This window comes from Raphanus sativus, chromosome 3, assembly GCF_000801105.2.
Source record: "Raphanus sativus cultivar WK10039 chromosome 3, ASM80110v3, whole genome shotgun sequence".
Lineage (NCBI taxonomy): Eukaryota > Viridiplantae > Streptophyta > Magnoliopsida > Brassicales > Brassicaceae > Raphanus > Raphanus sativus.
The window spans coordinates 8,858,973-8,874,368 of record NC_079513.1 but is presented as its reverse complement, the minus strand read 5'-3'; the positions used below and the strand labels follow the sequence as shown (position 1 = coordinate 8,874,368).

General features: G+C 34.0%; 1 protein-coding gene across 1 annotated transcript; it reads left to right on the top strand.

Annotated features, from left to right (window-relative positions):
• The first annotated feature begins 12,143 nt into the window (after positions 1-12,143).
• Positions 12,144-14,883, top strand: LOC108836427 (growth-regulating factor 1). The gene is made up of 4 exons (XM_018609585.2): positions 12,144-12,644; positions 12,954-13,166; positions 13,381-13,717; positions 14,018-14,883. Exons 1-4 carry the CDS (start codon positions 12,314-12,316, stop codon positions 14,688-14,690), a joined length of 1,554 nt encoding a protein of 517 aa, XP_018465087.1. The 5' UTR covers positions 12,144-12,313; the 3' UTR covers positions 14,691-14,883.
• The last annotated feature ends 513 nt before the right edge of the window (positions 14,884-15,396 follow it).

Genomic DNA, 15,396 nt, shown 5'->3' with positions numbered 1-15,396 from the left:
AAACACTGCAGAAAGCTGAACCACAATGCTTTGTAGCCTGCTGTCCATCTTCTCATCTCCTCTGTTTCAAGTAGCTGCAGTTTCCAAGTTTCATATTCGTACAAGATATTCTCAGTTTAGAGAATCGGAGACTCGTAAGTGCAGAGGATACAACCCATCAAACTAACTAAATAAAAATTCCAACAATGAATCATGGTATTCTGTCTGTTCAAACTCATCTAAAGTCTTAACATGTTTCAAACTCCGTATGAGCTATCCTTTTGAATCAGAATGTGTCCCATGCTGAAACTGTCGTTGCTTATTAAGAAGGCCAACACAAAGTTCCAGTCTGTTCAAAACACTTTTGAGCCTATAGAACTTTCTCCCAGTTGTCTTCAGCACATCCGCGATCAGCCGAAATATTTCATTATAATACCAAGTAACTAACATAATCTTTTCGATCAGTAGACATGCTTTTCTGCTTTTCTTCTTGTGCAAACAACCAACCAACCTCTGTGCACAGCCTGCAACCAGTCTGAGCATGTCAGTGTAGCAATTCCTGTCGCAAATTTTGTTACCGAAGTTGTAAAACTCCATGATCCATTAGTTTCTTTCAGAAGACGATTCTCTTCTTTTTCCACTTTATAACCCTTCTTTTCCACTACCTCCTTTCTTCTGGTCTAGGTGTCTCACTGCTCTTAAGTTGACTCTCTGTCCAAAATTTCTCTGACAAATCTTAATAACATATATGCATATTATAGTAAGCTCATATCACATGTTTTACCAAATTGAAGCCTTTAGACTCTGTAACTCCTTTCTTAAATGATATACTCTCTGTCTGCTGCTGTCTTTCTTTACTAATATCACTGCAAACTGTACTGAAGCTGAAAAAGAATTTAGATGAGCTATACTGGACCATTCTGAAGAAGCTCGAAATAAGACACAAACCAACCGTTGAAATCTCAATCCGACCGTTGAATTACAAGACAGTAGCATAATGAAGATCATCACCAAATTTCAGCTCAATCAGATTACATAAGGATCACCACACGTTTCCTTTAATAACCCATCTCAGAACAGATTGATGCAATAGTCTGTGATATGTACCAGATGCAGAAGAATATCATACAATTTATATCAGATGCAGAATATCACACAGCTTTTAACAATCAGGTTAAATGTTCTCTTTCTTGTGCATCAGTAACTTCATTCATACATCAATGAATAATCATCATAACATGTCAAATTGAAATGCAGAGATCTTTCCAGGGCCAACATCAGAAGTCTTGATATTTCACAAGCTTGTACACCGGATTCGGAACAATGGAGGGCTTTGATAGTCCATTCTTTGATTAACCCAATTCCCTTGACTCAAAACTGACTCCAACTTTTCAGCAGCAAATTTAAGCATAGCTTTCTCACACCAAGTAAACCTCTTAAGCATCACTGAACCTTGAAGAACTCTTCTTATATCCCTTGAAAAATTCTTATGTTTCGTCTAGTATTTAGCTTATAGACATTCTATTGTTGCAGCGGAATCTTAACTCACAGTCTATAATATTTGAACATTTAATATCCACCTTTTGAAAAGTTCAAAAATTTCCTTGGTAATCTGTCCTTTAATCTTATGAAAAGCAGCTTCAACCTTAGCAGTCTGTAGCACATCAACCAAAAGCATCATCTGCATGTTTTCTTTTTCGTCAGATTTACAGGCGAACATCTTCACTGCGAGCGTTGTCAGTGTAATCTTCTCAAAGATACTTGAGGTGGCCTCTTTCTCTTTTCTCTTCTTAAACTTGCTTCTCTCAGCAAAACAAAGATTGCTACTGCATTACTTCAACACTTAGCAGTTTTCTTTCTCTGTCGCTCTGTTGTGTTCCCATACATTTTCTACATCATGTTCCACTCTATTCAGATTCAAGACGAGGCAATCTTCTTGCTCTTAATCTCCATTACCATTGAAATATGCGACAGCCTTTCACATGATGACTTAGCATGATCACATCTGCTCAACAAAGCTTCACAAAATTGGTCTTTAATGTTTGCATCCAAGAAAATACGCCAAACTCGGTCTCGTCTAACAACACCTAAACAGAATCAACCAAGGATTATTCTTTCTTAATTATAAGAGACGTTTGTTTCACTTCTTCCTCTAACTCTCGAACCTTAGATTCTCAAAATAAGCCCAAAACATCATCACTTAGATGAACTAAGAACGCATCAACAATTTTCTCTTGTTTCAACAGTTTATAGCCATGCAAGCTACCACACACTCAGCCTTGATTCTAAGCATGAGCCAATATTTGAGAAAATGAACACAGGATGGAAATAACTCTGAATTAATTTTCTCACAATCAAATTTATACCACCTTCACTGAAGTAACATTCACAATCACACCTGAATTAGCAATGTACCCTTAGCAATTCTTCTTTAGCACTTCGTGATTTTCGTGAAGCTAGCGACACAATACTTTCAACATTCACCTTTTCATGATTTCTAGGTAACAACTCAAGTTGAGATGGTGAGAAGATTAGATGAGGCCATCAAAGAGAATCCTCTTAATGTATTTGGTAATTTGTTTCATACATCAAACATTTTTAAGCCATTGATTATGGATTTAGAACTATTTATCACATGCTAATGACTCAAATCTGATTAGCAATGGTAACGAACTCATGATTTGTAGGTAACAACTCATGATGAGATGGTGATAAATCAGATAAGGCCATCAAGGAGAATCCTCTTACTGTATTTGGTAATCTTTTTCATACATCAAACATTTTTAAACTATTGATTATAGATTTAGAACTATTTCATCACATGCTAATGACTCAAATCTGATTAGCAATGTAAAACTGGCTGTAGGGAACAACACAATGATAGCAAATTAAGCTATGATACAAATCAACGGTTAAAATTTTTTTTATCCTGAAATTTACATCTAACTTGTTATCTGAGAAGAAAATAACTAATAATTTGAAATGCAATGTTACTTTTAGTTTTTTTTTTGATGTGAGAGTATCAGCTTATTAGGAGACAATTTCTTTAATGTAACTGATTACATGACACATAAAGTTCAACAAGCATGTTGTTAAAAAGAACCATTTAACAGAGATAGCAATACCATGATGATTCATAATGCATTCGTAGGATAGGCTGACTTGCTAGCTTTCCTCCACTTTGTTCTTGGTCTTTTAAGATCTTTCTTGTGGCTCTCAATTCCTTTGAGTAAATATTTTCTTTAAGAAGATCATTGAATGTGATCCATCTGTTACTTTGCAATCCATCCCAAACAACCCCGCTGCAGGAGATAACATGCTTTGTTGAAACTGTTTTAGGCATTGAAATTCTTTTGCTTTGAAACCAATAAAGCCATATCTTCAATTTGTTTTGTTGTAAAAACATCTCCAAACACCTTATTGCTTGATATCCTTCGCTCCATAATGAAATTATTGACATCATAGTGCTGGCTTTGAGAATCTCCATATAGGTGATCAGTGATACGCGGTTATGGATTTCCTTAATAACCAACATGGAGTGCACCAAACTCTGTAGTTTTCCTTTAGGTGATAAATCCGACATGACCTGACCATACTCCATCCATTCCACAGCATCTTAGTCTCTTTGTTTTTCAATCTATCGGAGAAAAATAAGTATGGTGGTGGCCATGGTTGCAGGAAGACTCGGAAAACACGGTTAGGCCATAAGCCTGACGAACAGACGTCGGTTACAGATCGGAGATCACGTACCGGAAAACAACACCCTATTACAGGGAAATTTATCACGCCAAAGATGACGGAGACCAACACCAGTAACCGGAGAAGTAATCAAGGAGAGCCTATCGCTATGGAGATATTGATAGCCCATGATATTCACCAGAAAACAAAGAATAAAAATGGTGAATTCATTGATGAATCACCCAAAACAGTACCAAAAAGACATTGATTACTAGGGAAATTGAAGTGCAAATAAAATTAATCACTAAAAGAGAAAATCTGGCGGTCGGAACCGCCGGAATCAATGAAATCTAAAGGAAAAACTGTTCGCTTTTGTTCTGTCTACGTATCGTACTCAGAACGATTTTTAAAAATAAATATATATTTTTTATGTACAATTTTATGCGATAGTAAAAATTTTTATAAGATTGACAAAATTCCATGTAAGATGATTTAATGAAGATTTGGAGTTAGAGGATACTAAACTGTAATCAGAGCTGGAAGAACTCCCAAAATATGTTGGATATGAGAGATTATTAGGTTAGTAATGACGTTTGGGCTGCACAAAATAGGTGGGCTATTCAATTAAGTTTGCAAATTGCCCTAACATGGGTTTCATCCGAGGAATTAGCAAAAGTTGGCCACACGCGTTGAGACAATTATAAGCACACGTTTTATAATGATACGATCTCTACGCAGACTGGCGATTTATTCAACGGAATTGACTGGATTTGCCAAGTCCTTTTGAAGTTGGAGTAGAAACTGTTTCACTGCAAGCTTGCTCAGTAGATTGCGCAGTGGAGGAAGTTGAGACTGGAAACGCAATGAACTTCTGGTGGTCTTGGTGATGAGCTATAAAAGAACTCAAATAAAGATTAAAAAAGGAACAACGAGAATTGAGCCACATTTATTTTTTATTGAATTCATTGTTTTGGTTGTCTTTTATAAGGACTTTATAATCAAAAGGAGTTCACTGTGTCTAACAAATGGCATAAAGTAGGAGAAATCCCAGAAGGGTTTCGTGTTGCTAGAACTGAAATCAGCTCTATTGACAGAAAACCCAAAGCAAAAATAAAATTGTTTCACTACTTGTTGCTCATCGAAAACCCAAAGCCAACTATCAAATACTAAGTATGTTTACATATATGATATTAAAGTTGAAGTACATAATAAGACTGTTTGAAAATTTGAATAGTAGTTTTAATGAAATTTTTTTAGATATACGGATAGTAGTAGGTATTAATTGTGTTTTCATATTTCAATTAGTTTAACAATTTAATTAATTATATTCCCTTAATAATAATTTACATCATTAATTATATTTCCATAATAATAGTAGTACATATTTTTATTTTTTAGTTAATCAATATTAACTTTGTGTCAATTATAAAATCAAAAATGTTAAATAATTATGTTTTACATATGATTAAACATTTGGTTTAGTTTACTTTAGTTTCAATCGATGGAAAAGAACGTACCCAAAAACATAATTCAAAGATATGTTAAATGTGCTACATTTATTGCCACTTAATTTTTCATTCCATATAATTACTTTACTTGATAAAAAACTCTTTCTTTTTCATTTAATTTAACCAAACATACAGAGAGAGTTTTTTTTATTAGTTTATAAAATCAGTTAGACATGAACATTATCTATCCATTTAGATACATATTTCTTTCGGGTATCGTTTTTTTGCTTTGAAACCAAGTCCCGCTTGAATATTATAAACTTATGTGTGGAATTTGAGTTGGGTCATTCTGGATCTGCATAAATTCATTTCTGATGTATAGGAATCTAAAAATATCTAAATAACCAATGTATCTTAAATGGGTTTGGATATTTGTAACAAAAATAGCCATATAACATGATTTGGTCCAGGTCTTTTGAATGTCATTATTTATATTATAATAAATCTAAAATATATAACACTAATTATGAAAAATAAATATCGATATATAAAAATGTACGAACTAATACCCGCGCAGATGCGTGGATCAATCTCTAGTTACTACTTTACCTTAGAAGTCTTTTCATTAAAAATTCACAGTATTACTACCGTCTCTAAAAAAACAATATAAGTATGGTGTTAAAGGACATGAATTTTCTTCAGTGAAACCAAGAAGTAAAGCCCATCAACTTCATAACATCTGCAATGACTACTTGTGCGACCAAAAGAAGAGCATCACACGAAAAACATGCCTTTGGCCCGCACAAGTGACGTTCCAATACATGATATAAAAGAACTAGATGATACATTTCTGTGTTCCAACATCTCAATGTACAAATAATATTTCAGTAATGATGATTTGAACTATAGAATCTGATTATAACTGAACAGCTATAGAATCTGATTCCTTGAAATGACATCAAAACCTATCTCTCATAAATCAGAAAAAAAAGAAAAGATAAACATATCACTTAAACAAAAGAGAACTGCACAAACTACCTGTATTAAATACACGAGGTCTAGGTAAGCTAACTTTTGATCCCAACAAACACCATCAAGCGTAATAGATTTAATGAACACCAATATCAGTTGATACTACCACCGTTCATAGCTGCCTGAAAATTCGATGTAATGGTGGGGCGGATCATACCTTGAGGGTGCATGACCATATATGTTCTGCTGCTGCTGCTGATGATGATGATGTGAAGATGTAGGAGGATAATAAGGATGCCACCTTGAAGTTAAAGGACCCGAGAGATGCCCATTAGACTCGAATGGTGAGTTTCTATGGTTCCCACCATATCGTGTGCTTGACAAAGGACTCAGGTATGGCCCACAGGAATTGAATGTTGGTGATCTCTGGTTATGGCCCTCATATGTACTGGATAACTATGGTTACGATCCAGATATGTACTGGGTAACATATGGTGATTATGACCTGCTGGTGTAATGGGAGAGGTAAATTGATGATAAGGCTGCCACCTTGAAATTGGAGGATCCAAGTGACGCCCATCATACTCGACGGATGAATCTCTATGGTTTTCACCATGTGGTGGTATGGTCAACAGAGAATTAGTGTGATGCTCACCAGAACTGAATATTAGTAACCTGTGGCTATGGCCCAAAGGTGTAAGGGGTAACAGATGGTGGTTGTGACCTGATGGTGCAGTGGGAGAGGTAGGAGAATAGTAACTCTGCCTCAGCCTTGAAAATGGAGGATCCAAGAGAAGCCTGTTAGACTCAAATGATGAATATCTATGGTGACCACCACATGGTACTGTGGACAGAGAATCAATATAAGGCCCGCCAGAACTGAATGTTGGTGACCTATGGTAATGACCCGGTGGTGTAGCGGGCAATCGATGGTGGCTATGATCTAATGGTGCAATGGGAGAGGTAGGAGGATAGTCATGATGCCACAGCCTTGAAGGTGGAGGACCCCAGAGATGCCTATCATACTCAAATGATGAATCTGTACGGTTTCTATCATATGGTGTAGTTGAGTGAGAACTCGGGTAATGCCCACCAGAAATGAATCTTGGTGATCCCTAGTTCTAACCCATATGTGCAGCGGGCAATCTGTGGTGATAACCTGGTTGTGAAACAGGTAAAATATGGTGATCTTGACCCGATGCTGCAGTGGGCGAACTCAGCCTCCTGATCTTTCCTCTGTGGAAAGGATTTTCTTCCAGATCCTCTGTTATCCAACCACTCCTATGATTTGGTTTCTCTGCTATAGGGGGCTGTTCACCTTTAACTTTCTTGTTCTTCTTCCTCTTCCTGTTGGATTCATGGGTAGTAAAACTCGGTTCCGACTCAACATTATTCTTCTTCGTCTTCCCGTTGGATTCATGAAGAGTAGAATGATTTTCCAAGTTTCCATCATTCTTCTCCATGTTGGATTCATGGGCAGCAACATGCTGTTCTGAGTTTTTGTTATTCTTCTTATTCTTTCTCTTCTTCTTCTTCATCATAGTCCTGTTGGATTCATGAGGAGTAGAATCCTCTATTGCAATTGAAACCCTTTCTCCATCTAACCTCTGCTTCTTCTTCTTCTCCTTCTCGAGATCAGCATGATTGGCTGCAGAAGTAGCAAGAGCTTTTTCACCATGTTTCTTTTTATTCTCAGCTTCTTTGATACGATCAAATCCACTCAGTATTTCGGGGCTTCCCTCGATGTATCTACCACAGGACAGTCCAGTATGACCCAGCTGACCACATCTGAAACAAGACACAGCCCACAAGGAGGCGGTGAATCACAAGGCTCGACAGAGCACAGGTGACCAAACCTCTTACAGACATAACATTGTACACTCTTCAGATTATCCTCAGTGTATTCGTACTTGCACAAACCCATGCGTGTCCTAAGCCTCCACATCTTAAACAAACTGATGTCTTATCAGAACAATCTTTGTCTTGGCGGAGGTTCATCTAGCAACGCTTTGTAACATGGTGGAAACTAGCGCATAGCAAACAACACTAAATCTTTAGTAGGCTCTATTACATGTTATAAATGTTTCTTAGAAAAAATGTATAGTTAACTAAATTACTTGAAGTCTTCTTACATTATACAGTTTACATTATGATAAACATAAATTCAACTACAGCTACCTAATGTTTTAGAAAAATTTATTGTATATCACATATTTGGTTTTCTTTTGTGAAGGCAAGACTAAATAGAAATTGCATGTACTGCATTCCAAACTGAAATATCGATTTAGGCGGAGTAGCAAACATTACAATACTAAAGCTTCAGTGGGCTCTATTACATGCTATAAATGTTTCCTCGATAAAATGTTTAGTTAACTAAGTTACTTGAAGTCTTCTTACATTATACAGTCTACATTATGATATTATTTGATCTTTATATACCAAAAAAATAGGAGTGCGTTTTTATAGAGAAAAAATAATTGTTTTGTAAATAAAATGGAATTTTAGATATTGAAATATTTATTTTGATGGTTCCAACTTAAATATTTAGTTCTTTATTTATATAAAGATATGAACATCCATGTCTTGTTAAGTTGAAAATTTTTAATTATAAGAAAAAACAATTTAGAAACTAAAAAGTAATTAAATAAAATTTAATAGTAATTATGATGTTTAAGTAAGGTGAAAATTTATAAATAAGATTCTTTAGAATTATATCCTTAAAAATGTTTCTAATTAATGTGACCAAATTTATAAATAAGAAAAATATTTTTAAAATATATTTTTTACTAATTTGATGTATTTATTTTATTAATGAGGTATTATAAATTATAATGTCATAAAAAACTGATTTATCCAACGTTATTTATGAAAATAATTTATATTTTTATGAATTTGAGATTTTAAAGGGAACTCATTTTAATAAAAACATGCTATAAATAAAAAGAAACTGTTATATTGTTATAAATTAAATATATTTCCTTTTTGATATTATATTCTTTTAATATATATAAAATAATTATTTTTATTAAATTATAGTTTTATATATATTTAAAAAAAAATTATTAAATAGATTATTATTTATTTATATTCCTTTTGATTTACATAAAAATCGTTTATTATATAAAAATGATAATTATAGATTTATATTAAAGATATTGTCTTTTATATTAGATTCCAATTTTGAGTTATATAAAAGGAAATTCTTTTTTATTAAATTACATGTTTAAAAGTGTTGTATATTTATTATAGATATTTCCTTTTTTTATAAAAAGTGATTTGAAGAAACTATTAAAAATTAATTAAAATATTAATAATGATATTTTAATAATAAACTTTATTCAATAAGGTTATCACTGTAATAATGATATTTTTCTTAATATCAAAATTATTTTTGTTAACTTTCCTTTTTTACTAAATCACATTATATATAAATAAATTATTTTATTGTAAATTCATTTTAAATTTATAAATATTTCTAGTTATATATGTTTACTAAAAAGGAAACCTTTAATTAACAGAAATTATTAAAAATGAAAATCAATTCTAATATAGTAATTATATGTAATATTTTCAATTCATTAAGGGTATCATCATAATCAACCTCCGTAAAAATTAACGTGAGCACGCCACGTAAGAAACTGAGTTCTCAAATAATATTATAGAGATATTTTAAAATCAGAAACAAACACAAGAGATATCAACAATAAAGCAATACACTCTATAAATATGTGAAACTCAATATTTTATAGGGTAAATGTTTTATAGTCATTGAAACTCAGTGAAATAGAGACAAACGCATGAGAAAAATCAGTTAACAACACTGGAAAGCGTAAGAAATGAACATAAAAAAAATGGTAACCCGACTGATAAACTCAAACACAGAGACAAATGCAACAAAGAACCGAGTAACATGCAAAGAAGAAGAGAAACGAAAGAGAAATTGAAAGAGGTAGTTTCAAGTTTTACCTTATTTCTAGGGATGTCGGAGAAAGAGAGAGGCGGAGAGGCTGTGAGAAACTTTGAAATAGACTTGTGTTAGTCAAGAGAGAGAGAGGCAGAGCAAGGTATTAGATTAAGAAGGACTCCAACTCGATCAAATTGAAAGGAGAAGTTAGTTGTTTACCTTTGGTGCCAGTGATGTCGGAGACGAACGACGGGGTTACACTGGATGGGACACTCAATTTCACCGGAGAAGACACATAATCGATCGGAGAAGACACATATTAGCGTCTTGTTCCTCTCGGCAGAGAAAGAGAGGCGGAGACCCTATAATCAAATAACTAAGAAGAAAATACTTTCTTAAACTTAAAATATACTTAAAAGGTATTTAAGTCAGTTATTAAATAATCACTAAAGACATATATGTCAAAAAAAATTAAAAGAAGATAAGATTTCAAAATTTAACCCTTAAAATACTAACAATACTACAACATATGTTATCATATCATAAACCAAAGATTATCATGACTCAATCTATTCAATCATCTATGTTAAAAATAATTCAATTTCAGAAAAACTAAATTTCCATCTTTTAGAATTAATACATGATTTCGATTTTTTCCCTTTGAAAATATTTTTTATAAAATTTATTAATTATTTTTAAGATCTAATCCATGAGAAAACTTCTTACTGAAGACTTCTAAAAGACTTATGGAAGACTTTGATTTAGACGGGAAACCTAAATTCTTCCAAAATTTAGGCGGGAACCCTAAATTCTACTAACATTTAAGCGAGATGTGTTGGAATACTTCTTTTTAAGTCTTCCGTGAGTCTTCTAGATCTTAAAATCAAATAACTATGCAAAAACACCTTTTTAAACTTAAAAAAAAATTAGAAATGTTTAAATCAAATTATTAGATAATTACTAAACATATGTAAGTCAATTTGAAAGAAAAAATTGAAGGTAAGATTTCAGAATCTAACCCTAAAGATACCAACAGTACTATAACATATGTTACCAAATCCTAAATCAATGATTCATGAACCAATCTACATTCACTCATCTATATTGAAAATAATTCAATTTTCGATAAACTAAATTTATATCACTGAAAAATGTTTATTATTATATGATTTCAATTTTTTACCCATCAAAATTTTTTTTTGTAAAAAAATTAAATTATTTTTAATATCTACTAAATTAGAAAATTTACAAAGAAGTCTTCCTAGAGAAGACTTACAAAGAAGTCTTCCTAGAGAAGAATTACTCTAACTGAGAGTTATAATAATGGTAAAACTATACATGTTTTTGTTGTTAATAAGAGGGCTGTAGTAATTTCACTAAGTTTTTAAGTTACTTTTGCACTTAATTGAATTTAGGATACACTTTTGTATTCAAAATCAAGTTTTGAGTCATTTTTGACAAATTATCTAAAAGGATAAATAAAAAGCATTTGTCAATATATAAATGCATCAAGCTTAGACTACCTTTATTAAAGCTTTTAAATCAACACCTAGTAATTATATTTACAATTTTTTGGTAAGATATTTATAATTTATGGTTTGCTAAACTGACTTATAGCTTTTTTAACAATCGTCATTGCGCTGGTTTGCAACATTTAAACAAAGATATTTAAAATAAAAAAAAACAAAGATATTTTGTTACGAAAAGCAAAAAAAAAGCAAATGAAATTCCTTTCTTAGGGGTTGAAGTTGAAATAGAGTCGTCGTAGAGACATGTCTCACGTGGTGTCCACATGTCTTTCATCTTTAAGAAGGTCATGTTGCTTCCACTATAATTATTTTTCTTAATGTCACTAAAGTAACCAAATATATTTAATTATTTCATTATATATTCATGTTTTAACAAGGAAAAATTAATATAAAAATGAATAGTTGTAAAAATATAAATAACTATCCATCTCATTTCTGTTCGTTTTTTTGAAATGTTTCCTTTTTTTTGTTGGTCAAAAGATATTTCCTTTAAAAAAAATGAAAAAATATGTTATAAGTTGTTCAAGATCTTGATTGTGTTTGCGGTACCATTCTTTGTCTCCACCCAAAGCTATATGATACTCTCTCACTACCTCAATTATTACTATTTATTTTTGTTTTATTTTATGAAAAATAAATAAGTAATATCTACGGTATAAAGAAAATAAAAACTTCGCCTCGTTCTTCTCCCTCTGTCTCTATCTCTCTCCCTTCACTCTTGAGCTCAAGCGATTACCTCCCATGGGAAAAACCTCTGAAGTGAGTACTTAGCTCTTTTCTGTCTGCTTCTAGCATCCATTTTCATGGATCTTGGAGTTCGAGTCCAAGGGTCGGTTTCGGGTCATGAGAACGGGTCTCCGGGTCAAACAGAACTCGGATCTGGTTTCGGAAACAAGCAAGAAAGATCCGGTTTTGACGGTGAAGATTTGTGGAGGAGCTCGAAACTTACAAGAACATCAATAGATGGATTCTCTTCCTCCTCCGCTGCAGCTAAGACTCTGTCGTTTCATCAAGGCATACCTCTCTTGAGATCTACCTCCCTCGATCCTCGCAGACAAGAACAGATGCTTAGCTTCTCCCCTGCTTCCGACAAGTCAGATGTCTCGCCGTATCTTCAGTACGGTAGAAACTCAGGTCTGAAATAAAGTACTTCTGTTTTTCTTTTTACCTAAGTTACTTTTCATATGTTTTTTTGCCTAGAGATTGATTGAATGAAATACACTTTTTAAAAATAAAAAGAATTCTTGAGATATTTACTATCCTAGACTACATGGGTTTAGCTATGAGTTTGATTATCTGAAATGTGTTTTTGTCAGTTTACACAAAAAATGTGTTTTTGTCAAATTTAAAAATTACTATATGGATTTTGCTTAAAGCTTGATTTTATGAAATGGGTTTATGTCATATTTAAATATTTTAGATATGGTTTTGCGGTTGTGTCAGGATATGGTTTAGGAGGAATAATGAACACAAACAGCATGCACGGAAGCTTGTTGACAGGAGCTAAAGGACCTTTTTCATTGACTCAATGGGCTGAGCTAGAACAACAGGCTTTGATCTACAAATACATCACAGCCAATGTCCCTGTGCCATCTAGTTTGCTCCTCTCTCTCAAAAAATCTTTTTTCCCTTATGGATCCTTGCCTCCTAATTCCTGTAAGCTCCCCACTTATTATCTTTCCTTTTTAATTTGTTTCTCTAGCTGCAAACAGAAACACTACAGAATATCGTTCTTGATTCCTTTTTATTGCGAAACATTAGCCAAGAATCAGCTTTATAATAGCCTCTCAATTTGTTATCTTTACACATTAAAGTTTATTAAATATTGTTCTTTTATTCAAGAGATAGTTTTGGTGTGTTAATTATGTAGTTGGATGGGGCTCTTTTCATCTGGGCTTTTCCGGCGGCAACATGGATCCCGAGCCCGGGAGATGTCGCCGGACAGATGGAAAGAAATGGCGGTGCTCGAGGGATGCTGTTCCCGACCAGAAGTACTGTGAACGACACATTAACAGAGGCCGCCATCGTTCAAGAAAGCCTGTGGAAGGCCAAAATGGCCACAATACTAATGCTGCTGCCGCTGCTTCTGCTGCGTCTAAGGCGGCAGCAGCAGCGACTACGGTTGTTGCAATGCGTGGATCAGATAATAACAACAGCCTGGCCGCCGTTGGAACTCATCATCTTGCCAATCCTTCTATGGCTAACAGGTGAATAAAGTTTAATTCTTTTTTTTTTTCCTTTTTGATATAACATATTTGCATATTCCTAAGTTTTAATGTTCATACTTCTTTTTCTTCTTTGGTTTATCAGTAAGTAGACCCACACATTATTACTACATCTTTTGTGATTGTGACCACTCCTTATTAATTGAGGCTTAGGATTCCATGTGTTGTGGATGATATTTTATGAACTGTTCACACTCCTTTCTTTGAGTCAATAATATCCAAAAACATTATATCATATCTACTGTGAAAATGTTAAATGCTATTTTTTTTTGTTTGTTACAGTGACAGAGTTCAAAATGCTCAAGGGGCTTCCGTCTTTCCTGCCGCAATGAACTTACAATCGAAGGAATCTCATCAGAAACAAAGCAGTAACCCTTTCCAGTTCGGTCTCATCTCCTCTGACTCGTTACTTAATCCCTCCCATAAACAACCCTCCTACGCAAACTCCTCCAAAGGCTTTGGATCGTATCTGGACTTCAGCAACCAAGCAAAGAACTCCAATGTCGATTCCTGGACAGAAGAGCTGAAATCTGATTGGACTCAGCTCTCAATGTCAATCCCCATGGCTCCATCTTCCCCTGTTCAAGATAAACTTGCTCTCTCTCCTTTAAGGCTTTCGCGCGAGTTTGACCCTGCTATCCACATGGGACTAGGCGTTAACACTGAGTTTCTTGAGCCTGTGAAGAAAACGAATAACTGGATACCAATCTCATGGGGTAATAATAACTCCATGGGAGGTCCTCTCGGTGAGGTACTAAACAGCACGACGAATAGTCCCAAGTTTGGTTCTTCCCCGACAGGCGTCTTGCAGAAGTCGACGTTTGGTTCTCTTTCTAACAGCAGCTCAGGAAGCAGCACTGTTCTTGGCGATAACAGCAACAAGAACTGCGATGGAAAGGATCCACTTGGCCCGACCACACTGATGAACTCCTCTGCTTCTGCTCCTTCTCTGTGAAACTAGGACGATGGCGAAAAAAACTCAAAAACATTCTGTTTCTTTTTTCCTTGGTGCATTGTCGTTGTTGTTGTTTTCGATATAAAGACGGAAGAAACTAAAGGAGAAATGGACATGTCTTCTCTCCTTCTTTCTGATTTCTGAATCCATGGATTTATTGGTTCTCTATCATCAAATTCTTGATTTTCTTGTATCTGTTGTTTGCTTTGCTTAAGCCAACCGAATGTTTTTATCTTCGCGCTGATTAGTAGAAAGTTAACGGTTTGTAAGTTGATACGTCTGATTAATCGTCCCAGATGCTATCCGAACGGATTATTAGAGACCTTGACAAAAAAAAAGTTGAACATTTATAATTAAGTTTGTATAAATGTGAAAATGTGAAAATGTGAATTAAGATTTGGAGAGGTTTCCTAGTTGCAGACAAGAGGCAAAATTGTTTTGTGGACTAGACATGGAAAAACACTTCTTCAAAAGACAACTGTCTCCCACTTTAGTTTGCTATGTTTCTCCAGTTTTGGGTCCCTTTACTACATTTTGCTCTCTCCCTACAACCCTGCTTTATTTATTCTTGTTTCCTTTAAAAAGAGTGGAGGACCATGAGTTTATGGATGCCATCAGTTTTTTTTTCATTTTGGTTATTTGTATATTTTTGGAGCATAATATGTGACACGTGTAGTTGTGGGTCGATCCAGGCATTTCCACTTGC

Coding starts and splice junctions, on each gene's coding strand:
- LOC108836427 (XM_018609585.2), top strand. CDS start 12,314: ATGGATCTTGGAGTTCGAGTCCAAGGGTCGGTTTCGGGTCATGAGAAC. Junction 12,645..12,953: donor TCAGTACGGTAGAAACTCAG/GTCTGAAATAAA, acceptor CGGTTGTGTCAG/GATATGGTTTAGGAGGAATA. Junction 13,167..13,380: donor ATCCTTGCCTCCTAATTCCT/GTAAGCTCCCCA, acceptor TTAATTATGTAG/TTGGATGGGGCTCTTTTCAT.